This window comes from Theropithecus gelada, chromosome 2 (assembly GCF_003255815.1).
Source record: "Theropithecus gelada isolate Dixy chromosome 2, Tgel_1.0, whole genome shotgun sequence".
NCBI classification, from domain to species: Eukaryota; Metazoa; Chordata; class Mammalia; order Primates; family Cercopithecidae; genus Theropithecus; species Theropithecus gelada.
The window spans coordinates 43977375-43997153 of record NC_037669.1 but is presented as its reverse complement, the minus strand read 5'-3'; the positions used below and the strand labels follow the sequence as shown (position 1 = coordinate 43997153).

Below are 19779 nucleotides of genomic sequence, written 5' to 3'. Positions count from 1 at the left end.
GGGTGAATAGATAAAGAAAATGGTTATATATACACAATGAAATACTACTCAGCTATAAAAAGGAAATCCTGTCATTTGCAGCAACATAGATGGAACTGAAGGTCATTATGTTAAGCGAAATAAGCCAGGTACAGAAAGACAAATATTACATGTTCTCACTCATATGTGGAAGCTAAAAAAGTTCATCTTAAGGCGTAAACAGTACAATGATAGGTTGGTGAATGGTTACAAACATATAGACAGAAGGTAAGTTCTAGGGTCTGATAGCACAGGGTGACGATCATTAACACTATATTGTATAGTTCATAATAGCTAGAAGAGAATATTTGAAATGTTCCTAACATAAATAAGAAACGTTTGATGTGATGAATAGCCTAAATACCCTGATTTGATCATTACACATTGTATACATGTAACAAAATATCACTTGTACCCATAAATATGTACGATTATTATGTATCAATTTTTAAAAGCATCAAGAAGAAATTAGCAGTCTAATTCAGCATATCCTTAAGTTCAACATGTGAGATGTTGAGATGTTGACATAATGACAAACATCAGTAATTTTTGTACTTCTGTCAGTATTTTAACCATATCCACATACCTCCTACACTGTTGTTTCCTTGATATTGTTTTAAGTTGACTCTTTTTTACTTATACTTCTTTATAAAAGGAATTAGTGGACTGCAAGGTGGCATAAAAAGGTAGGAGAAAAAGAAAAAATAAGATCATGGCTGAAAAGAAAAGGCACTCAGGGTTAGAGGCAAGGAAGACAGGTAGGGAGGGGCAGGTCCAGGATTGGAGACACAGGATCTATGGGGTGAAGGTGACCCAGCACAGACATAAGAAGGGATGGAAGCTGGGCAATGAGAGAATAATAGAGAAATGCCAGGGAATGGGGATACTTGTAGCAGGTAGCATAAAGCTGTGCCTTGAAAGAACACAAGGGACAGAGAATAAGCATGAGGGCCAGGGAGGCTGGAGACTACTGGGGCCAAGAAACTAAGGCAGGGCAAAGTGTGAGGCCCAGGCAGGGATGCTGGAAGGAGAAGAGGGAGACTAGTGGTAGGAATGAAGGAAAAGCTGAGGAATGGGTGGGCTTAAGGAGGGCCCACAGTGAATGGGTGGGGCAGCAGTGGACAGCCCAACAGAAGCAGGCATCAGGGAAAACAGATTGTCTTCTGGACTGTGCCAGGCAGTGGCCAGCAAGATAAGCTCAAGAAACATCTGTAAATCACCTAAAATCATCTCATGTACTACCAGTGGTGGACATTCCCACATGCTGGGAAACTGCCTGATGCTCTACGAATAAAGAGCAGCAGTCTTTCATTCTTCCCCTTTCATTACCAAAAAAATATTACATGTAAACAAAGGAACCTAAACCCCTACCTTACTTGTCAGGTCCCCATGAATACACCAAAAGTCAACAACGAAAAGCAATGTGACTTCTTGTATATACAACTCATGCTTCTTATCTCTATGAGCTCTTTTGTTTTGATAGACAGTCCCCACCATAGCAACCATCTCCTTAGTCAACGTCTATAAGCACAGAATACAATCAGCAGAATTGACAAACGCCCAGTAACAAACACCGTAAAAACAGCATCTATTATTAAGGAGAATAAATCATCAAAATAATGTCTGAACAAGCTGGTAGTACACTGTCAAATAAATTCTTGCATGTAGTTAAGTATAGCCCTAGAAAACAATATCCTTTATTTTTTAAATCCTTACCCTTAGCTGAACAATGATGGGGGAGACAAAAGATTAGTCTGCAATCATCAAGCCTACGCTGTTATTTCTTTGTAAAGTTTATTTCAGCTCCAAGATGTGTTCTAATGTTTCCTCCCTTTTCCTAGGTGTGTCAAATCACAGATTCACTTATCCTCCAGTCACAGCCAAGTGAGTGACTCAGGCCAGCATACAGCTCATCGATTATTTCAATTTCCTGGGATAAACTCATCAGTTCCCACTTCTCATTTCCTATCCCCTCCTTACTTTCTTGAGGCCTGTTACTTTCAAGATGACATAAGGCACGACAATGATGAGGGCAAAATGATATAAAATCTTCAAACAAATCAAAGGAGCTAAATTCTGTTATACTTAAGAAAGATCAAATCTAAGGGAATTCTGTTCACCGCCCAGAAAGGCAGGTTCATCTTTCATTCATTTATTCATTCATTCATTCAACAAATATTTATTGAGCATCTTTCATGATCTAGCTCAGCCTAACATGCCACTTTAAAGCATGCCATTTCCTATGCAATGTTAGGTAACATTCATTACAAGAGGAAAGGTGCTATAACTGAAAATTCTTTTTGAATATGGATGTGGGTATGCACACATGTATAAGACTTCGATACTGATTAACCAGAACTGGGAAACATAATCAACACCCAATCTCCAAACACCTGGAAATCAAACACCCTACACAGTCAAGAGCTACTGGTCTAAAACCTCACATTAAGGAAAACCCTATAGATAGAAAGACACATAAACTTTCAAATTACAGCCATATGTGGTGATCAAACATGCATGGAAGACCACATAATTCTTGCAACCAGCTTTTGCTATCCAAGGGGACAGGTTAATCTATCAACCCATAAATTCATTAACCTGACATTTCCAAAATGCCTGACACTATATATGCACTAACACAGTAACTTTCCCCCAAATTCTATGATGTAGGCATTATTATTAGTATTCCAATTTTTAAGATTAACAAACTGAGAATTTGGTTAAGTATAGCTCTAGAAAACAATGCCTTTTATTTTTTAAGTCCTTACCCTTAGCCTTTTATTCAAGGGCACTTAGAAGGCAATGGAGCCAGAACTTGAACCTAAGTTTGTGACTCATGGATTCAAGCATTTCTAAAAGATAAAAATAAATTGGTAGTATTATAGCTTATACATTAACATCTAGTTTCTTCTTATAATTAACATCATATGGTAGTGTGAATCTTGTTTTAATTCATGTAAGTATAAATTGTCTCTAAGCTTCTCACCATTCTTAATTGGACTTTTCTTAGTTCTCGGGTATTATATACCACCTGTTCCTGTCTTTCCCAGGATGTTTGTTGGAGAGTGAGAATTAACTGTCTTGGTAATGAAAACTACCATTTAAAGAGTACTTTGTTTGTGCCATGCACTGGGATAAGTATTTCACTTATAGTTTCTCACTCAGCCCCTGCAGCAACCCTCTGAGTTGGTACTACCATTATCATCATCACTCCTTTTAACGAATGAAGGGAAGAAGATACAGAGAGGTTAAGCAACTTGCCTGAGGTCACACAGATAAGGAGGATTCACACCTAGTGGTCTCTTCTCCCTTCTCCCAGTCTATAATCTTCATCAGTAGGAAGTTCTGGTTCCCTTCTTAACGCCCTCATCTCAAGTCTGGGCTCCCACTGGCCTGTTTCTCGGTGCTAGTGAGAAACTGCTTTTAGTGTGTGCTGGTTTGGTTTCCTCCATCTTTGTTTTCTCCCCTGATAAGAGTCCTGGTTCACCTGCTCTGTGCAGCTCTCTGCTTCCATCTGGTATTGATCTCCTGGCACACTAAGACTATTCCTCATACAGATGAATACACCTTGGGCTGTATAGCAAGGCTTCCCCAGGGCCATCTTTCCCAATAAGAGTTTGATATCGTTCTTGACAAAACCTCTTAAAGAAGCCAAAGCTTTTAAAAATAATATTCAACATTTTAAAAAATCAATTACCAAACAAGTTCACAGTGGCTTTTCCTTTCAAAAGAACATCTGGATTTGTGTCACATTATCAGGACACTTTAATTGCATTAATATTTGATGATAAAATGTATTAAGGTCAGATTAACCTGAGAAATAAAACTGATTTTCTCTTTTCTTTCCACTACCTGCAAATTCTGTACCGGCTCTGTCTATAGATAATCAAAAAAGGGAACTATCCTCAGGATAGGTACTAATAGTTCCGTGAAGCTAAGAAGTGCACAGGCAGGAACTCAGCATTTACTAAGCACCTACTGTGTGCACCAGATATGATGTTATATATTTTACATCTATGAATTAAACAATAGCTCCAGAGCAACCCCAGCACATAGGTCTTACCGTGCCCATTTCATAGATGGGTAAACAAGCTCAGAAAAGTCACATAAATCAGGCTAAGGTCAGTGGCAGAGCTGAGATTTGAGCCTGAGTCTGTTTGCCCCCAGCTTCTTGCTGCAGGAATCATTCTCCTTCTGCACTGCTTCTCAGAGAGTTCTGTCAAGAGCCCTGCAAGACAGGACTTAACTTGTATTTGACTAGAGTACTGAGCTTGATGAAAAACCCAGCAAGAAATGAGATCCTGTTACACAGATGCTCCCCAAATGACCCTGTGCTCCTGATTCCCAGCTGGGTCATACATGTCCCCAGAAAAATAGCCTTTCTTTACTTTCCATGGGTTTGCTACTTGCCTCTGTTTCATTCCTTCTCTCTCTTCTTGACCCCCCTCCCCTCTCTGCTGTGTCTTTCTGCATGTCTCTTTATGTCTCTATGTGTATTTATCTCTCTCAGTCTCTCACACAACCATACACACACTCAGGATACCTCGATCCAGCAGCCGGAGCAAGCGGAGATACCAGAGATACCACTGGTCCCAGAAGCGGTCCGTCATCCCACCCTGAACTCATCCTTCACAGCCAGTCCCCTCGGCAGAGCCTCATCCCACCACCGCTGACTCGAGGAGGCCGGAATCACTTGACGCTGGGCTCGCACACAGCCTGCTCTAAGCAAATGCCTGCCTGCAAAGACAGCCACCAGTCCTCCCACACAGAGGCTGACTGTGCCGGGAGCCGGTTTCACAGCAACAAAGGAACAAGTGCAGAACAACGCCGTGTGCAGACCGAGCCTGCCTGGACCCAAGGGGAGGTCGGAGATGCGTGGGAGGGAGTCAGGAAGGGCTTTCGCAAAGACGCGAGGTTTGCAGTGGTCTTGAGAATGAAACTCCACAGTCAAGTCCATGTGTTAAATTTTTTTCCAGCATCTCCTGCCATCCTGGCTTCCATGCCTCCCACACCAGAGGCCAGTGGCTCCTCCAGTAGAATGTGGGATGGGAAGCCAGAAGCTCAGCCATTTTGGACTTTGAGGCCAGTCCAGGAGCCCGGGAGCCTTACTGCCTCACTGCCTCACTGCCTCACTGCCGGGACCACCGGCTCTCCTTGCCCAAGACTGCAGGACCTGCATGACTAGTAAAAGGCCACAGATCCTTTTTTCCTACGTCCCTTCATGGAACCTTTGTTATAGTAGAGACAGCATGGGCTCTGAAGCATGGGCTCTATAGTAGAGACAGTCATGGGTCCAAATCCTGGTTGCCACTTAATACTTGCCTGGCCTCGATGAAGTTATTCAGCTCCCTGTGCCTCAGCTTCCTCCTCTGTAAACCAGAGAGAACAGTATTTGTGAGCCTCAAAGCAAAAGAATATGTTTCTGGTGTCGCACCTGGTAGATACTGGTACATACGAGGTTCTCCCTTACCTCTCAACCCCTCTCCCTCTTGCCAGACTCTCAATTCCCCACACGTTCATACATCCCACGGTTTTCTATCCCCAGGCCTTTGCTCCTGCCCTTCCTGCCAGTAGCATGCTCTCCCCACTCTCCTACCTCATCATGGCCAAATGCTCCTAGTTTTTCCAACAAATAACTCAAATGCCACAGAATCCAGGCAGACTTCCCTGATCTTCCTTCCTTTATATTTTATTTTTTTCATTCCACCTTCTCCTTTGTATATGACTCTTCTTCCTTACTTACCCATAAACTCCATGAAGGTAGGATCTGCTTTTTAATCATCTTTGTGTCCCTCAAAGAACACTGAACTTCGCAATTACTCAAGTAATTACTAACTGGACAAATGAACATGCAAGGGCATCTGAGTCCCCAATACAATGTTGTTTTCAAGGCAAGGAGAAGAGTAAGCTGCAGAGACCTCAGCCCCTGGGCATTGTCTAAGGCTTTTGGGGCATGATGGGGTGCCCAGTCCTTGCCCCACACACAGCCCGTCTTACAGTGGGCCAGCCTGTGACCCAAGTGACTGGGAGTGCTACTCACTGAAATGAAACCTGAGGAGTCCCCAGGTCTAGGAAGACCTTGTTCTCCAAGCCTAAAAACTACCCAACAGCCATCTGCACATTCATCACAGCTCTGTGCAGCTTAGGCCATGCCAGCAATGCCTTCTCACTGTCCTAGCAGAAATGGTGGTCTCCAGGCCTCCTGGTCTCCATCAGGCAACTGGCAGGCATGTCTCCCTCGGCACCAGCTCTTCCTTGGAACTTATACCTCCAAGATGAGACAGGCTGCCGATTTCTGAAGAACTCAGACCTGGGAGGAGGCACGTCCAGGGGGTAGAAGCCAGGAGGGAGAGGGAGAAAGCTAGCAGAGCCACAACCTCCACCGCCTGCCCCTGCCCCCGAGATGCCTTGTGGTTTCTTCTTAAAGGGCAGCATTGGGTCTCGGCAGAGATATCACCACCCAAGAAGCTACCTCTCAGGCTCTGTTAGCATTATTTTCTTATTACCCTAAATGGACAAGACTCCAGTGTGTAGTTAACACAAGAATGCAAACCCCTCCTCCTCCCTCCAGAGAGAAGTAACCCGGTGTTCTGCCCTTCACAAATAACAAGAATTCATCGCTCACGTGTGGCCAGTACTTTTTCGTTCACAAAGTACTTTCATAACTATCATCTCCTGCTTGCCCTGCAAGGTCTGTAGGATGGGAATCACTTTCTCCAGTATACAGAAGAGAAAACCCATGTTCCACAAGATTAAATAACTTGTTTAAGGTCAGGTAACTCGTAGGTGCCCATCTGTCTCCTTCCTGAGAGTTTCAGGGGCACTAAGAGATTCCTGGGAAATTGTGACATGTTTCACTAAGATATGGCAGCCCTCCGGTAGGGCAGGACCTGGGGAAACATGGCTGTTTCCTAACAGGAACCCTGAGGGAGGCCCCTCCAGGGCAGGGCTGACATGCCATGGGCACAGATTGAGTGGAGGGTCCAAATGTGGCCACTTATTAACTAAGGGCTTTTTATCTTTTTCTTTGGCCCTTGACTTATAACTGCAGAGAGAGTGCATCTCCAAATAAGAATGCCAAAAAGACTTTTTCTAACACAACTTGGGAGAAATCTGAAACGGGAGGCTCCCATCGTGGCAGGAGACCTAGACAGAGAGGGGCAGGGGAAGAGCATCTGACTATGAGGCTGAAAGTCCCAGAGAGTGCCCTAACGGTGCTAGTGCTACAAGTCTCATTCTTGGGGCTGGAGAAAGAAGCTGGCCCTGTTCCCCTCCCTCCAGTAATCAAGGGCAAAACAGTCCACACAGTCTCATTTGCAGAGGAAAAGGGAATAAAGACTGTCAAGAATAATATGGGTGCAAGCACTTCCCCCGCAAACAGACCTAAGAACATAAGCAATGCCCATCGGGTCAGCCCCAGGGTGAACCCATTCAGCCCGGAGTTTTACTCAAGATTGGCTTCAACCCATCAAGCTGGGCTCCTTGGAGCTCCCCAGCCCACCACTGCTCATTTCTTCATCTCCCACAGAGCCTCCTAAGTCTTACTTGAAATGTAGCCCCTCCAGAAGTTGAATAAAATGTTCCAAGAGACTGTCGGCATTGCCATTTAACTGCAGTGCAATTAGAAAGGATATTGGCCAGGACACAGCCTTATTAGTAGGTTTTTGTTGTTGTTTTTGTTTTGTCTTATACAATGCTTCCACAGTGGCTCCTTCTTTCCTCATGGTCAAAGCAAGCACAGCTATTCCCTTTGGCATGTTTCCTCCAGCCCACCCAGCTGGCTATAGAGACATGTTTTCCAGGGTCAGGCAGTGTCACCAGGCCAGCAACAGCCCATCCACTCCAGAGGGCCGATGCCCATCCGGAGGTTCAGCAGTTATTTGATATCACAACATGGATGTGTTCCTTTCTCTTCGATGTTCCTTCTTCTTTCCTTGGCACCGTTCTTTCTCCCTCTCTTCACCCACCCCAACTTGAAAACACTGTGTTCCCAATCAGATAAAGCCAGCACAAGTGTATGGAGCAGAAGGCAAGCAGCACGGAGGGAGGAGAGATCCAACCACATCTCAAATCTTTCCCACTCATCTCCTGGGACAACAATGGCCATTGTTCCCTCAGCAGCACTGACCCAACTCCTCAGACACATGGACCTATCTGGCAAGTGAAGGCAACACAGGAGGTAGCATAGTTGCTGGTATCTGCAAACCAAAGTGAAGACCATCCACAGACATACTGATCTGCCCCAGGAAGCGGGCTCCACCCAGCTACCATTTTGCCCTGCAAGCTGTGCTTCAGTTGTAACATGAATCAAACACTCCAGTAGACAGCATCCTCAGCCACCTCCCACACCACTTCTGCCCCCTTGGCGATTAGTGCCCAAGTGGTGGAGTGGAGCCCGGGGCAACACATTCTCACGGATGCCATTTCAAGGGTGGCTTGGACCCCTGCCAGTCTCTCCCATGAGTTTAGTGTCCCTAGGTGAACGGGCTTCTTAGGTCCACACCTGAGGACAGTATCTACAGCAAGTATCACCTAGACACTGAAATTCAAGTCCACCCCTCCCAAGAGGCCCTTTCCAGCTAACCTCACACATTCTCTATCTCAGAGGTTCTCAAAGTTTAATGGGCAGCAGAATCACCTTAGAGGGTTGGTTATCCATGCAGATAACGAGGCCTCATTCCCAGAGGCCTGCATTTTTAACAAGCTCCCCAGAGAGTTCTGCGATGGTGATCCATCCACTTCAGTCCCTGCTCTCCTCTCCTACCCTCAGCACTGGCTTCGTGTCACTATCTTGAATTCTAGTGTGTACCCCACCTCCCCCAACACCCTGAGAGTCCAGTAGGGAGGGAGAGTCTAAGTCCTCCATTAGAGTATGCTCACCTGGAAGGCAGAGGGGCCTCTCTCCTTTCAAGGCCCAGTAGAGGGCCCCACATGGAGGGGTGAGAAGCTGCCAGCCAGGAGGCTGAGAAATCAGCCTTGCCTCTCCACAGGCTCCAGAAAGCCTTCGTTCTGCCACAGTTCCACTGCACATCTGTACAACGGCTTTAAATGTCACCTCAAATATCAGGCCAGGCAGCAGGAGGGAAAGGCAGAAGCTAATTATTCTGCCTTGCCTCGGCTTTTGTGTAGCTTTCACCTGGCTCACCTCCGACCTCTGCTGAGGATCTTTAACTCTGCCTTGGCTGAGGCATGGCCAGCTCATGGAAGACAACCTTTCACTGCCCTGGGCTCTAAACCACCTTGTTAAGTGGTGAAAACCTGACCCCTCCTTACTGCTTCTCTGGGGGCTTCTAGTTCCCCCAGCAGTCAATAGAACCCCCAGGTTGCACTGAATCTCTAACACAGCATGCCACCCCAATACCCCCCACTGCCCACCCAAGAGCCAGTCCCCTCTCCTCCTTCATGACCTTATGAAGCTTATCTATCCTGGGCCCCATGCCCTCTCCATTAAGTCCTGTGAAAACTACCATGACAACTTCATCCCATCCAAGGTATTTATGATGACAGCTTAATATTTAGGTCCTCAGGAAATATTCCTATTTTGGCAAAAGATAAAGCCTACGTCAAAGGAAGACATAGAGGAGTGCAGGCCTTAGGTAAGCAGTGGTGGGGGTGGATATCTGCAGTCAGGGAGCAGAGTCCATGACTCCCTTCCCTAGGTCTTCACAGGCATGTCCCTGTGAGGCCATCCCAATGAAGTTAATCACGGAAGTTGGTGCTCCTTCCATCTTCCCTCACTGCCCTGACCTCCCATTTCCTACTCAGCATGAACACCTGGTTGGCTGCCTTCCCCAAGGCACCTACATTGCAAAGGAGTTCTTGAGGAAAAAAAAAAAAAAAAGCTGGTAAATATTTGGAGAGACCCTCTCAGAACTGATCCATGAGCCTCTGCAATCCAGAGTTCACTATTACCTCCTCTGTTTCCCCCGCAGCCAGTCACACAGTTCCTCCATCTCATTTCTACCAAGAGTCATTTCTCTGCCCATCAAAGGAGGTAGTGTTACTTCATGGCTGACAGGAGGCCGTTCACCCCTCAGGAGGTCTGGCTTCTCTTAAATGTTCCTCACATCTCTCAGTCCCTGAGGTCACCATCAGAGAATCAGGAAGCTAAGTTGCCAGTCACCACAGCTGAAGCCTCACTCCTTAGGCCAGGCGGAGCCCTCCTGTGAACCTCTACCTGCTCTCTCCATCCCATGCCCTTCTCCATCCCCTCCAGGAACTTTTCCAGATAGCCCCCCTCAGCAGGTCTGCCCAGTAAAATCAGGCACCATACCATGAGGACTGGGACTGATAATAATGAATGTGAAGTTCAACCATATCAAAAGGAATCCACTGTATTGTCAAATAAATGCTAAATTTTGGTTAGCACATATCTAGAGCTCAACATTTTTTTTCTACTTAGTCCCTTTTTGCTATAGTCCCTTGAGTATTTTTGTCTGTTTATGGAAAGTATATAATCTGTGTGTGTTACACAGGGCCACCCACTGTTAAATCAGAATATCTGACTCACCTGAATGCCCTGGCTCCCTACATACATACACATTGAGCTGGATAATGAAATTACTTGCACACTAGCCAATGTGAATTCTCTCTTCCTTGGTTCTTATTTTCAAAAAGAAAAAATAAAACTATTTGCAAAGATCACCTTACTTTTCAACAAATGAACTCTGCTTATGGTTCTTAAAAATAATTGAGTCTCGTAATTTCTATAAACCTTTTTATACCTTCTGTACCATTAATTTCCAAGCCTTTAAAGTATTGGGAAAGGGCTGAGGCTTTGGAATAACTTCCCACATCTCAGTTTCTTCATCTTTTGAATGAAGATAAGACTATTCCCATAAAACTTGAACTTTTCATGAGGAAAAGACAAAACAGCATATAAAATCCAAAGCACTACCCTTAATACATAGTGGATACTTCATAAAGGTTAGTGCATTCTCCTGCAACAAAGACAAGCTCAGGTCACGCTGAAATTCTCAATTCATGGGACCAGAGTTAAGACTCAAGTCACTGCTCCAAGTTTCCCAGGCTTCTCTACCTGCCCTTCAGGAGGGGGCAGATTCTTAGAGCTTACATTTCCTCTAATTCCTGTGACACTCTCCTTCCCTCACTAGGGAAATGAAAATGTCCAGCTGCTCCAACTCATCTGATCTCCTCTTTCTGACACAGGTTGGAAAGTCCACTGGAGATTCAATTATGAAAACTATTTTGACTATACCTTGTGACACACGTGGATGACCCTCAGCACTGGGGAGAAGAGAAACAATACAAAGTTCCTGATGGACCATCAGCATAGTGAACAGCAATTATTTGGCATCCCGAAAAGTCCATCAATCCTGGCCTCACGTCACGCACTCAATAAAGCCTAAAGATATTCATGGAAAAAAAAAACTATAAAACTTCAAGAAGAAAAATTTTTATAGTCTTAGGGTGGGATGGTTTTCCTAAGCAAGACACAAAACTCAGTATATTGGCTTATATACACATTTTTAAAAATTTTTTGAAGGATATACAAATCACCAAAGGAGAACAGGAGGCTGAAGAATAGTAGTTAGAAGGATAACCTTTTACTGTAAATCATCTTACACATTTTAAATTTTGACCCTTGGACTGCATCACCTAACTCTTTAAAAGACATTTTAAAATAATGGAGTCAATAATAGATACAACTGTTCTTGGCGTCTAGCTGCTTTGTTGTGAGAAGGCTAAGCCACATGGAAAGGCCATGTGGAAGAGAACTACAGATGCTGGTTGAGACCCTCAGCTAGTCCCAGCCCCCTCCCAGCCACCAGAGGAAGCCCACCCTGGAGCTGCCAGCTATCCCAGCACCCCAACAGATACCACATGGAGCAGAAGAACTGCCTGGTAAGCCCCACAATTATGAGAATGATAAATTGATGCTCTAAGTGGCTAAGATTTGGGGTGGTTTGTTACAGTGTAATAGGTAACGAAACAGAGCCACTGGTGCATGCAGAGCAAAGTAAAGCCCCACGATTCGATGAGATCACCAAGGAGATGTTGAAAACGATTGTGCCTTCTTTCATCTAGAAGGCAAAAAGCATGGTTAGTCTCAGGACCACATCTATTTGTTAATAGCTTGCTCTCTACTCTTCTTAGAATTCTGAAGATGGGGTTGTCACAGAGGGTGTCTAATTAACATGCTTGTTTGAATTATAAAAAGTGAAATTAGACTTTCTCTGACAGGAAGTAAGTATGTCTAATTTGGCTACTTGCTTTGACAATCAGATTTGCCTTTCCCGTTTCATATAAATCCATAGCTCCAAGATTTTGAAGAAAATGTGTTTAAAGCCTATTATAATATGCAACATGCTAGAAAATGTATTATTTGCAACCTTTAAACTCATGGTAAAAAAAAATGTTTAGGTATCCACTTAAATGTGTGAAGGGGCATAAAGTTTTCAATATTCTTTTAGAGCATACAGAAGCAAAAAAAGTCTGATGCCCACTGAATGACAGTATACCTTCACAAAGAAACACTATGCAGCTATGAATAAAGAATGATAAGGCTTTCTGTGAATTGATATGAAAAGATGTTCAAGACATACTGTTGGGTTAAAAATGCAAAGCATAGAGCAGGATAGTTAGTATTCACCTGCTTTTGATCAGAAAGGGATAACATAAGTATGGATTCTGATTTGCTTATATTTATAAAAAGAAATACTGGGAGGGTTCCCAGTAAACTAATGCTGATGGTTACCTATGGAAAAAGTGGCTTGGTAGACAGGTATATGGGTCACATAAAGACCTATTTATTTTGTACTAATTTTTGAACACTGTGAGTACATTATATTTTCATATATTTTAAGTCCTCACAGAATAAAATAGTAGATAAAATTGCAAAAACATGAACATTAAAAGATAATGCAGGAGGTAAATATTTGCCATGGTTGCAACAATAAATTATACAAAGGGTTAATATCTCTAATTTACAAAAAGTTCCTAGAAATCATTAAGAAAAAGTTAACAACCTGGTATAAAAATAAGTAAAGATTACGAACAGGCAACCCACAGATGAGGAAATATAAATGATTGATAAAAAGTAAAAAGAGGTTGACCATTACTAATGATGAAGGAAATGCAAATAAGCAATAACAGCATGCCACATTTTACCTATAAGATTGCCCCCAGCAAAACACACACACACACACATACACACACACACAACAAAACAACCAACCTAGTAGGAGACTAAATTGATATAATATTCTTCCAAGTCAATTTGGCAGTACAATCAACAATTCTAAAGTATATAGCCTTCAACCTAGCAATTCTTCTAAGATTCTCACCTACTGAAATATCTGTACTTATACACACATTGCAGTGTATTCTATAATAGAAAAAAAAAAAGGAAAGAAAAAACCTAAATGTCCCACAATAAGGAACTAATAAGATAAATTATGACACAGCCTACATCATACTTAGAAACCATTAACAAAAGCAAGCAGTTTTATATGTAGTAACATGAAGGGTTCCATGATCTATTATTGAATGAAAGGGTTCTGTGATCTATTATTGAAGGAAAGGATATGATTTGTGAAATAATTGGAAACAATTCTTATTATCCCACTTTTTGTGAAAATAGATATATAAATATATATATACACACTATCAGTATGTATTTCACTATGCATAGAAGAGTTCTAGTAGTATATATATATATATACACACACACCAAACTATTAACAGTAGTTATCCCTGAAGAATGAAGAAAGGTAGTTAGAGAATTGTGTTTTATAAAATTTTATGTTGTTATAATTTTTTAACTATAAGCACTTGTTACTCTGGTAATTTTCAAAGCATTTAAATATTGAAGCTGCTACTAAAGTAGCAGCTCAAATCTTTTCTGAAAAAGGAGGAGCACGGCAGCAATTTCTTTCTCTACCCCCTACTCATAAGGTCTAGAATATGAAATCGTCTTCAGAGAACCCACAGGTCACAGTAAAAAATTCACCAGACTTATCCACCTGTTCAAGTGACTGGCAGATAGAGTTCCATCACTATATCATGAGAAAATGCTATTCATTCCCCACTTTGTTCCACATCCCTTACTTACCACAAGAGTCATGATGGGTTCTCCAGAACAAGCATTCAGGAAGAACCTCAACTCCTCTCAAACCATTCATTTATCAGCCACTTAGACACCTTATGGGATTTTGGTCAGCAATGGAAACTATGTTGCATCTCAAGTTCCAGCTCTAACCAAAGGGCAGTGACTGTCCAGAGTTTTGTGTTGAAGATTATGCGGCTACTTACAGGGTAGATGGGGAAAGAATGGTGCCATCAATTAGTGATGTCTGCCAAAGACAGGCAGGAAGGCAGGAAGAATTGTAATACACAGGCTTTCAAGTCAGCCATCCCTGCCCTTGTACAATGGGCTCTGACTCCCCAAACCTCAGGCTTTAAAACTTGCCATCTCTACTTAGAGTTTTATGCATCAGGTGGGGGAAGCTGAAGGTGGTGGGAGGTGGCACAGGGTAAAGTAAGGTGAAAGCTGACTGTGACTGTGTCATTATGTGGTACGTCTATCGGAAGACTGTAAAGATGTGGGGTGTCTGAGGAAAGCGAAGGGGGCCCTCACAGGTGGAGCTGTGGCTCCAAACAGCTGCATATGGAAGACTCTGAACATCTGGTTGCAGTGCTGGTCTGAGGTAAGCCCTGAGCCTGGATTCCATCTGTCACGTCTTACTGAGCTCCTTATCCCAAAGACTCAGCAATTGTGCCCACGTAAGAAACATGCCTTTCACAATTTTGAAACCTCCAAGTGCCCTGTTAATTGGCAATCCACTCATATTCCCATAACCAAAAACAGAAAAAAGAAGCCAAAGCCAAAAAAATCCCAGAACTTCACGTGTTGTAACTAAAAACACTCAATAAACAAAGCCAGTCCTTGGGCTCCCTTGGGGAGTAATTGTCTAAGCATGCTTCTTTCTTTCAGCTGGTGAGAGAGACAGACGTGCTAAAACTGTATGGAACTCATCTTGAAAGCATTAATTTTTCCAAACACTGATGTGCAACTCGTGCTTTTCCTGAGCAAGTGGCAGCAGGCAGTGAGGAGGCTGCTGAGGACACCCCCCCCGTGCTGGGTCTGACTGTAGCAGCAACAGGGATTCAGAGGAAGTGGTCATACTGAAGCCTGGGGGAAAGTTGGGAATTTGGAAGTCAGAGGCCAAGGCCCAGCCACCATGACCTGTCACAGGGAGGGGCTGCACAACGCCCGTGCACTAAAGACTTGGGGTTGGATTACCATTTACAAACTGGAAGGAAAGAAAGCAGAACCAATGCCTTAACCCCCTTTCAGGCCCACTCCCTCGGGGCCAAGTTGGCAATCAACCAAACTATTCTTCCTCACAGCCTGTAGCTCCAACCACCACACACAGTGGCGAAGCACCAGTAGAGGTCGGCCATTTCTGGGTATTGGTCTTTAAACCATTTTCCTCCTTCTCCCCATTTAGGGATGGGAATCTACAGTGAAGAATGTGATTTGGTCATCCAGTTAAACTGTTGTTTGAGCCCCAAGTCCCTTCTTACTAGGAGGTCAGGGGCACCCTCCCTGCAGCCTGTTCACATAGGATGAGACACAACAAAACCATCTACTGAGGCAAGGAATCTCATCGTCTGCCTGACAAATACAGACTCAACAATCAGGATATGCCACGAGTTCTGTCAGTCTTAACAAGACAATTTCCAAGTTGATTGCTACCACAAGGCCCATGCATATCTAACCACATGCCAGGATTCTCACTGGGAATCAGTGCTACACACACACAGGCATAATAATTGTTTTGTCACCACCAAGGCTCCGCAGCCAACTCCCTTCAAATGCCAAATCTAACAGTCGTGTGAGATCAGTCAAATTACTAAACTTCTTTGTGCCTCCGTTTTCTGTAAAATGGGGATGATAATAGTATTTAAATAACTTCATAAATGTAAGGGGCTTAGAATAATATCTGGCACACAGAAAGCATTGTATATGTGTTTATGATTATCATTATGTTGTCAGCCTTCACATTTCCATGCTAAGCTATCTCTTCCCTTTGGATCCCTGCATATGCTCTTCCTAGGCATGGAACACTGTTTCCCATCCTGCCTTCATCTAGTTATCTGCGCTAATTCTTCAGGTCTCTAGGAAGCCTTCCTGGCCAACTCAGCTGGGCCAGCCATCCCTGCATCTGCGCCCACCACATCCTGTACCTTTTCAACACCATATTAGTGTCCCCATATTATCATCTGTCTTCCCAACCAGGTCCTGTTCATTGGTGTATCCCTAGCGCCTGGCATGGAGAAGTCACTCAATAAATATGTGCTGAATAAATGAATGGGGAATAGATGAAGGGCAGCTTTCATTCACTCAACAAGCATTTACTAAGTGCCTACAAGATGTCACACCCTGGACGATGCCTGGAAATACATGAAGGAACAGAACACCAAGGCTGCTCTCCAAGAGCTCACAGAGTTTCTGCCTCCTAGCAGTAATTCAAGAAAAAAGTGGAGGTGGGTTAACCCTGCCCAAGGCAGGGGGTCAATCAAGTACCAGAAGGAAGGGGTGCTCTCAGAGGGGAATATAGGTTTACCTAGGATAGGTCTGTTTAACTGGAAACAAGCAACAGAAGCTTTGATTCTGTTTATCATGCCTGCGTGTGAAGAATCGATGTAGCTTTGCACTGATGAAAAAAGGTGGACTCTTTATTATAAGGGTGGTTTATTTACCCAAGCATCCATCTAACTCTTTCAAGAGAAACACTGGTTAGTTCATTGCATTCATGTTGTCTGCAGACTATTTTTACCACACTGTAAACTCGTCTGAACTGAAGTCACTGTTTGTCATGATCATATAGTTTATATCCTACCCCACTGCTGCCTTCCATCAGCACCAAGCACCTAACATAGTGCCCAAAGTAAAGGGACACTGCAGAGTGCAAAAGGGGCACAATTCACTCGTTTGGTATCACTTCCCTTCTGCATTCCTCACCATGTTTTTTAGCTTTGTTAAAGAAGTATTTGTTGTTTCTTCTACTTTTCTGAAGCAGAACTGGCACCACCACCACCTCACCCCCCAAATAAAGCCAGCTGTGGGATTCTGGATAAGAGTTACTTGGCTGTAGCTTTGCCAGAGTGATAGCTCAGGCCCACTGAAGGAAAAAATGGGAAACAGAATTTCTACTTATAGTAAGAAAAAGTTGGAGCAACTTTTCCCTTGGAGATTACATCAAAGATACTTGAGGTTATATTTTCCATACTAGTTGCCCTAAAAATGAGGGAACACAAGAACTTTTCCTCAATGAAGAATCCAAGCCTGGCTACCTACAGAAGGGCAATGGTGCTGCCAAACCCCAGCCTGGGAAGCCATGCAGCCTGATGCAATTGCAGCTGGGCATCCAGGGACAGCCACAGTGCCTCCATACTGCACCACCCACCCAGAACCCCAGGACCACAGTCTCACCTTCACTACCATTTTGAGGGTCATCTGTGGCATGTCTTATAACAAGTTTCTAAGCTAGATAAAAGTAAGTTAGAATTACCTGCTTATCACTTCTATTCTTTTTATGATGATACAAAGCAAGCCAGTAAGGCTGTGACTCAGGGGAAGTCCTTTTACCATGTTTACAGAGACAATTTTGTGAGGATAACTACGTGTCAAGGCACACATATGTGCACTAGGCCTGTGGATATCTGTGTGAGGATGCCTCTGTTTTTTGTTTGTTTTTGTTTTGGGGTTGTTCTTTGTTTGCCTGTTTTTTCTGAGACAGGGCATCATTCTGTCGCCCAGGCTGGAGTGCAGTGGCTTGATCTTGGCTCTCTTTCAGGCTCAAGGGATCCTCCCACCTCGGCCTCCTGAGTAGCTGGACTACAGGTGTGTGCCACCACATCTAGCTAATTTATGTATTTTTTGTAGAAACGATGTCTCCCTATGTTGTCCAGTCTGGTCTTGAACTCCTAGGTTCAAGCGATCTGCCTGCTTTAGCCTCCCAAAGTGGTGGAATTACAGGCGTGAGGCACTGTGCCCAGCTCCTTTACCTCTGTTATGCTATGATGGGGCGGGACAAATTACCTGAATAACATTGGAAATATAACCCATGAGCTTGTCACTAAAGCAGCTATGTCTCAGCCATCAGACAGTTTCCCTGGGAGAGCAACTAGACTGAGAACATATAGGTAAGACAGGCAACTGGGAGGGCACAGCTGATTTTTTCTTGATATCTTTGAGACTGAATACACTCTTGCATGGAGGTACATAAACACATTGCTCATTAAAGTGTTACCAGGATCTATCTTAAATAACACGTGCCCGGGAGCAATGTGTGCTGTTCTCAATTCCCTCCACGACAGTCCTGCTACAGTAGACAGGAGAATGTCATAGAAAGTGAGTCTGGATTTCTGCGAAGCCTTTTACAAATGTCCTCCATGAAATTCTTGTATATAAGATGGTGAAAAATGAATGGGATGAGTGTATAGTTGGATAGAATTGCTGTAGATAAACTGCACGGACCAAAGTGTTTGTTAGGAGAATATAGTGAGCTTTAGGTGGAATGCAGGTCTCTGGTGATGGCCACAGAGCTCCTCCCTTAAATGTTGTATTTGACTTTTAAAACAATCACTTCCTTAGATCAGATCAAAGATATGCTTATACTATGGGCAGATGATGCAAAACTGGTATAGTGGGCTTAATATTATAATAGATGACCAAAATCAAGATGTAAAATTATCTGGGCAGATTCGAACACTAGGTCAAAATTAACAAGGGCAAATTTCATGTCTGAGATCTACATTTTAAAATAAACATATATGTATCACTCACCCAGTCTTTCGTACCCACCCTAAAGAAGCACTTGTACATGTGTACAAGGAGACGCTGCTTATGATGATTTTAAAAACCAGAAATAATCGAAGAATTGCTAAGAAAACTACAGAATATCCGCACTGCAAAATATACTATGCAGAAGATTTCCAGGACATGTTGCATGCAGAAAACTTGCAAAATGATATGTTAACCTCAAACACACATACACAAATTTACACATTTCTGCTGATATGTATCTATCTATGTAAATGCACAGAAAGGTCTGGAAGGACCCCTAATAACTAGTATCAGGATCTGCCTCCAAAGAGAAACTGAGTTGGTACAGAGTTAAAAAGGCTTTGGCTTTACGAGTAACCTCTGAAATTCAGAATGTATTTGTGTTAAACTTGTATAATTAAGCTTTCTTTTTAAAGTACAGCCTTGCTTTTAGCTTTTTTAAAAAAAAGTTTTACAGTGTGGGAAAGGATTTACAGTGTGGGAAAAGACAAATTCCTGAGCTTTCAGTTACCACAAACCTAAGAGGAGTCAGCACTGTGGAAATGCTACAGAAAGCTAACTCATACTATACAGAATGTGTTAGAAGTTCAGTGTTCAGACAGCCTGCAGGTACTAGAGTTCACTAAGCTGATCATGTCTGGAACACTGGGTTGGATCCAATTCTGGCAGCAGGAACATTGGCAACATAGAATGCAACTAGAGGAAAGAAATGCTATGGGGATTCTGAAAAGCATGATGTCAGAATAATAAATATGGAACTACGACTGTTTAACCTGAAGACAAAAAGATTATGGGGGAAACAAACACATTCCTTCAAATATTTGAAGGCTTATTATGTAGATGAATCACTAAACTTATGAGTTTTTCCAGAGGTAAACATGAAGACAAATAAATACAAGTGACTTTTCTATTAAAAAATAAATAAAAAGAAAAAATATTCTAAC

General features: G+C 43.1%; 1 protein-coding gene across 9 annotated transcripts in view; it reads right to left on the bottom strand.

Moving 5' to 3' along the window:
- The window catches only part of KALRN (kalirin RhoGEF kinase), a 638197-nt gene extending 633412 nt beyond the window's left edge, over positions 1–4785 (bottom strand). For all 9 annotated transcript variants that reach the window (XM_025374819.1, XM_025374820.1, XM_025374821.1 and 6 more), the window contains exon 1: positions 4562–4785. In XM_025374819.1, the coding sequence (XP_025230604.1) occupies positions 4562–4628 (67 nt within the window). In that variant the 5' untranslated portion in view covers positions 4629–4785. The remainder of the gene's footprint in view (positions 1–4561) is intronic.
- Between the last annotated feature and the right edge of the window lie 14994 nt (positions 4786–19779).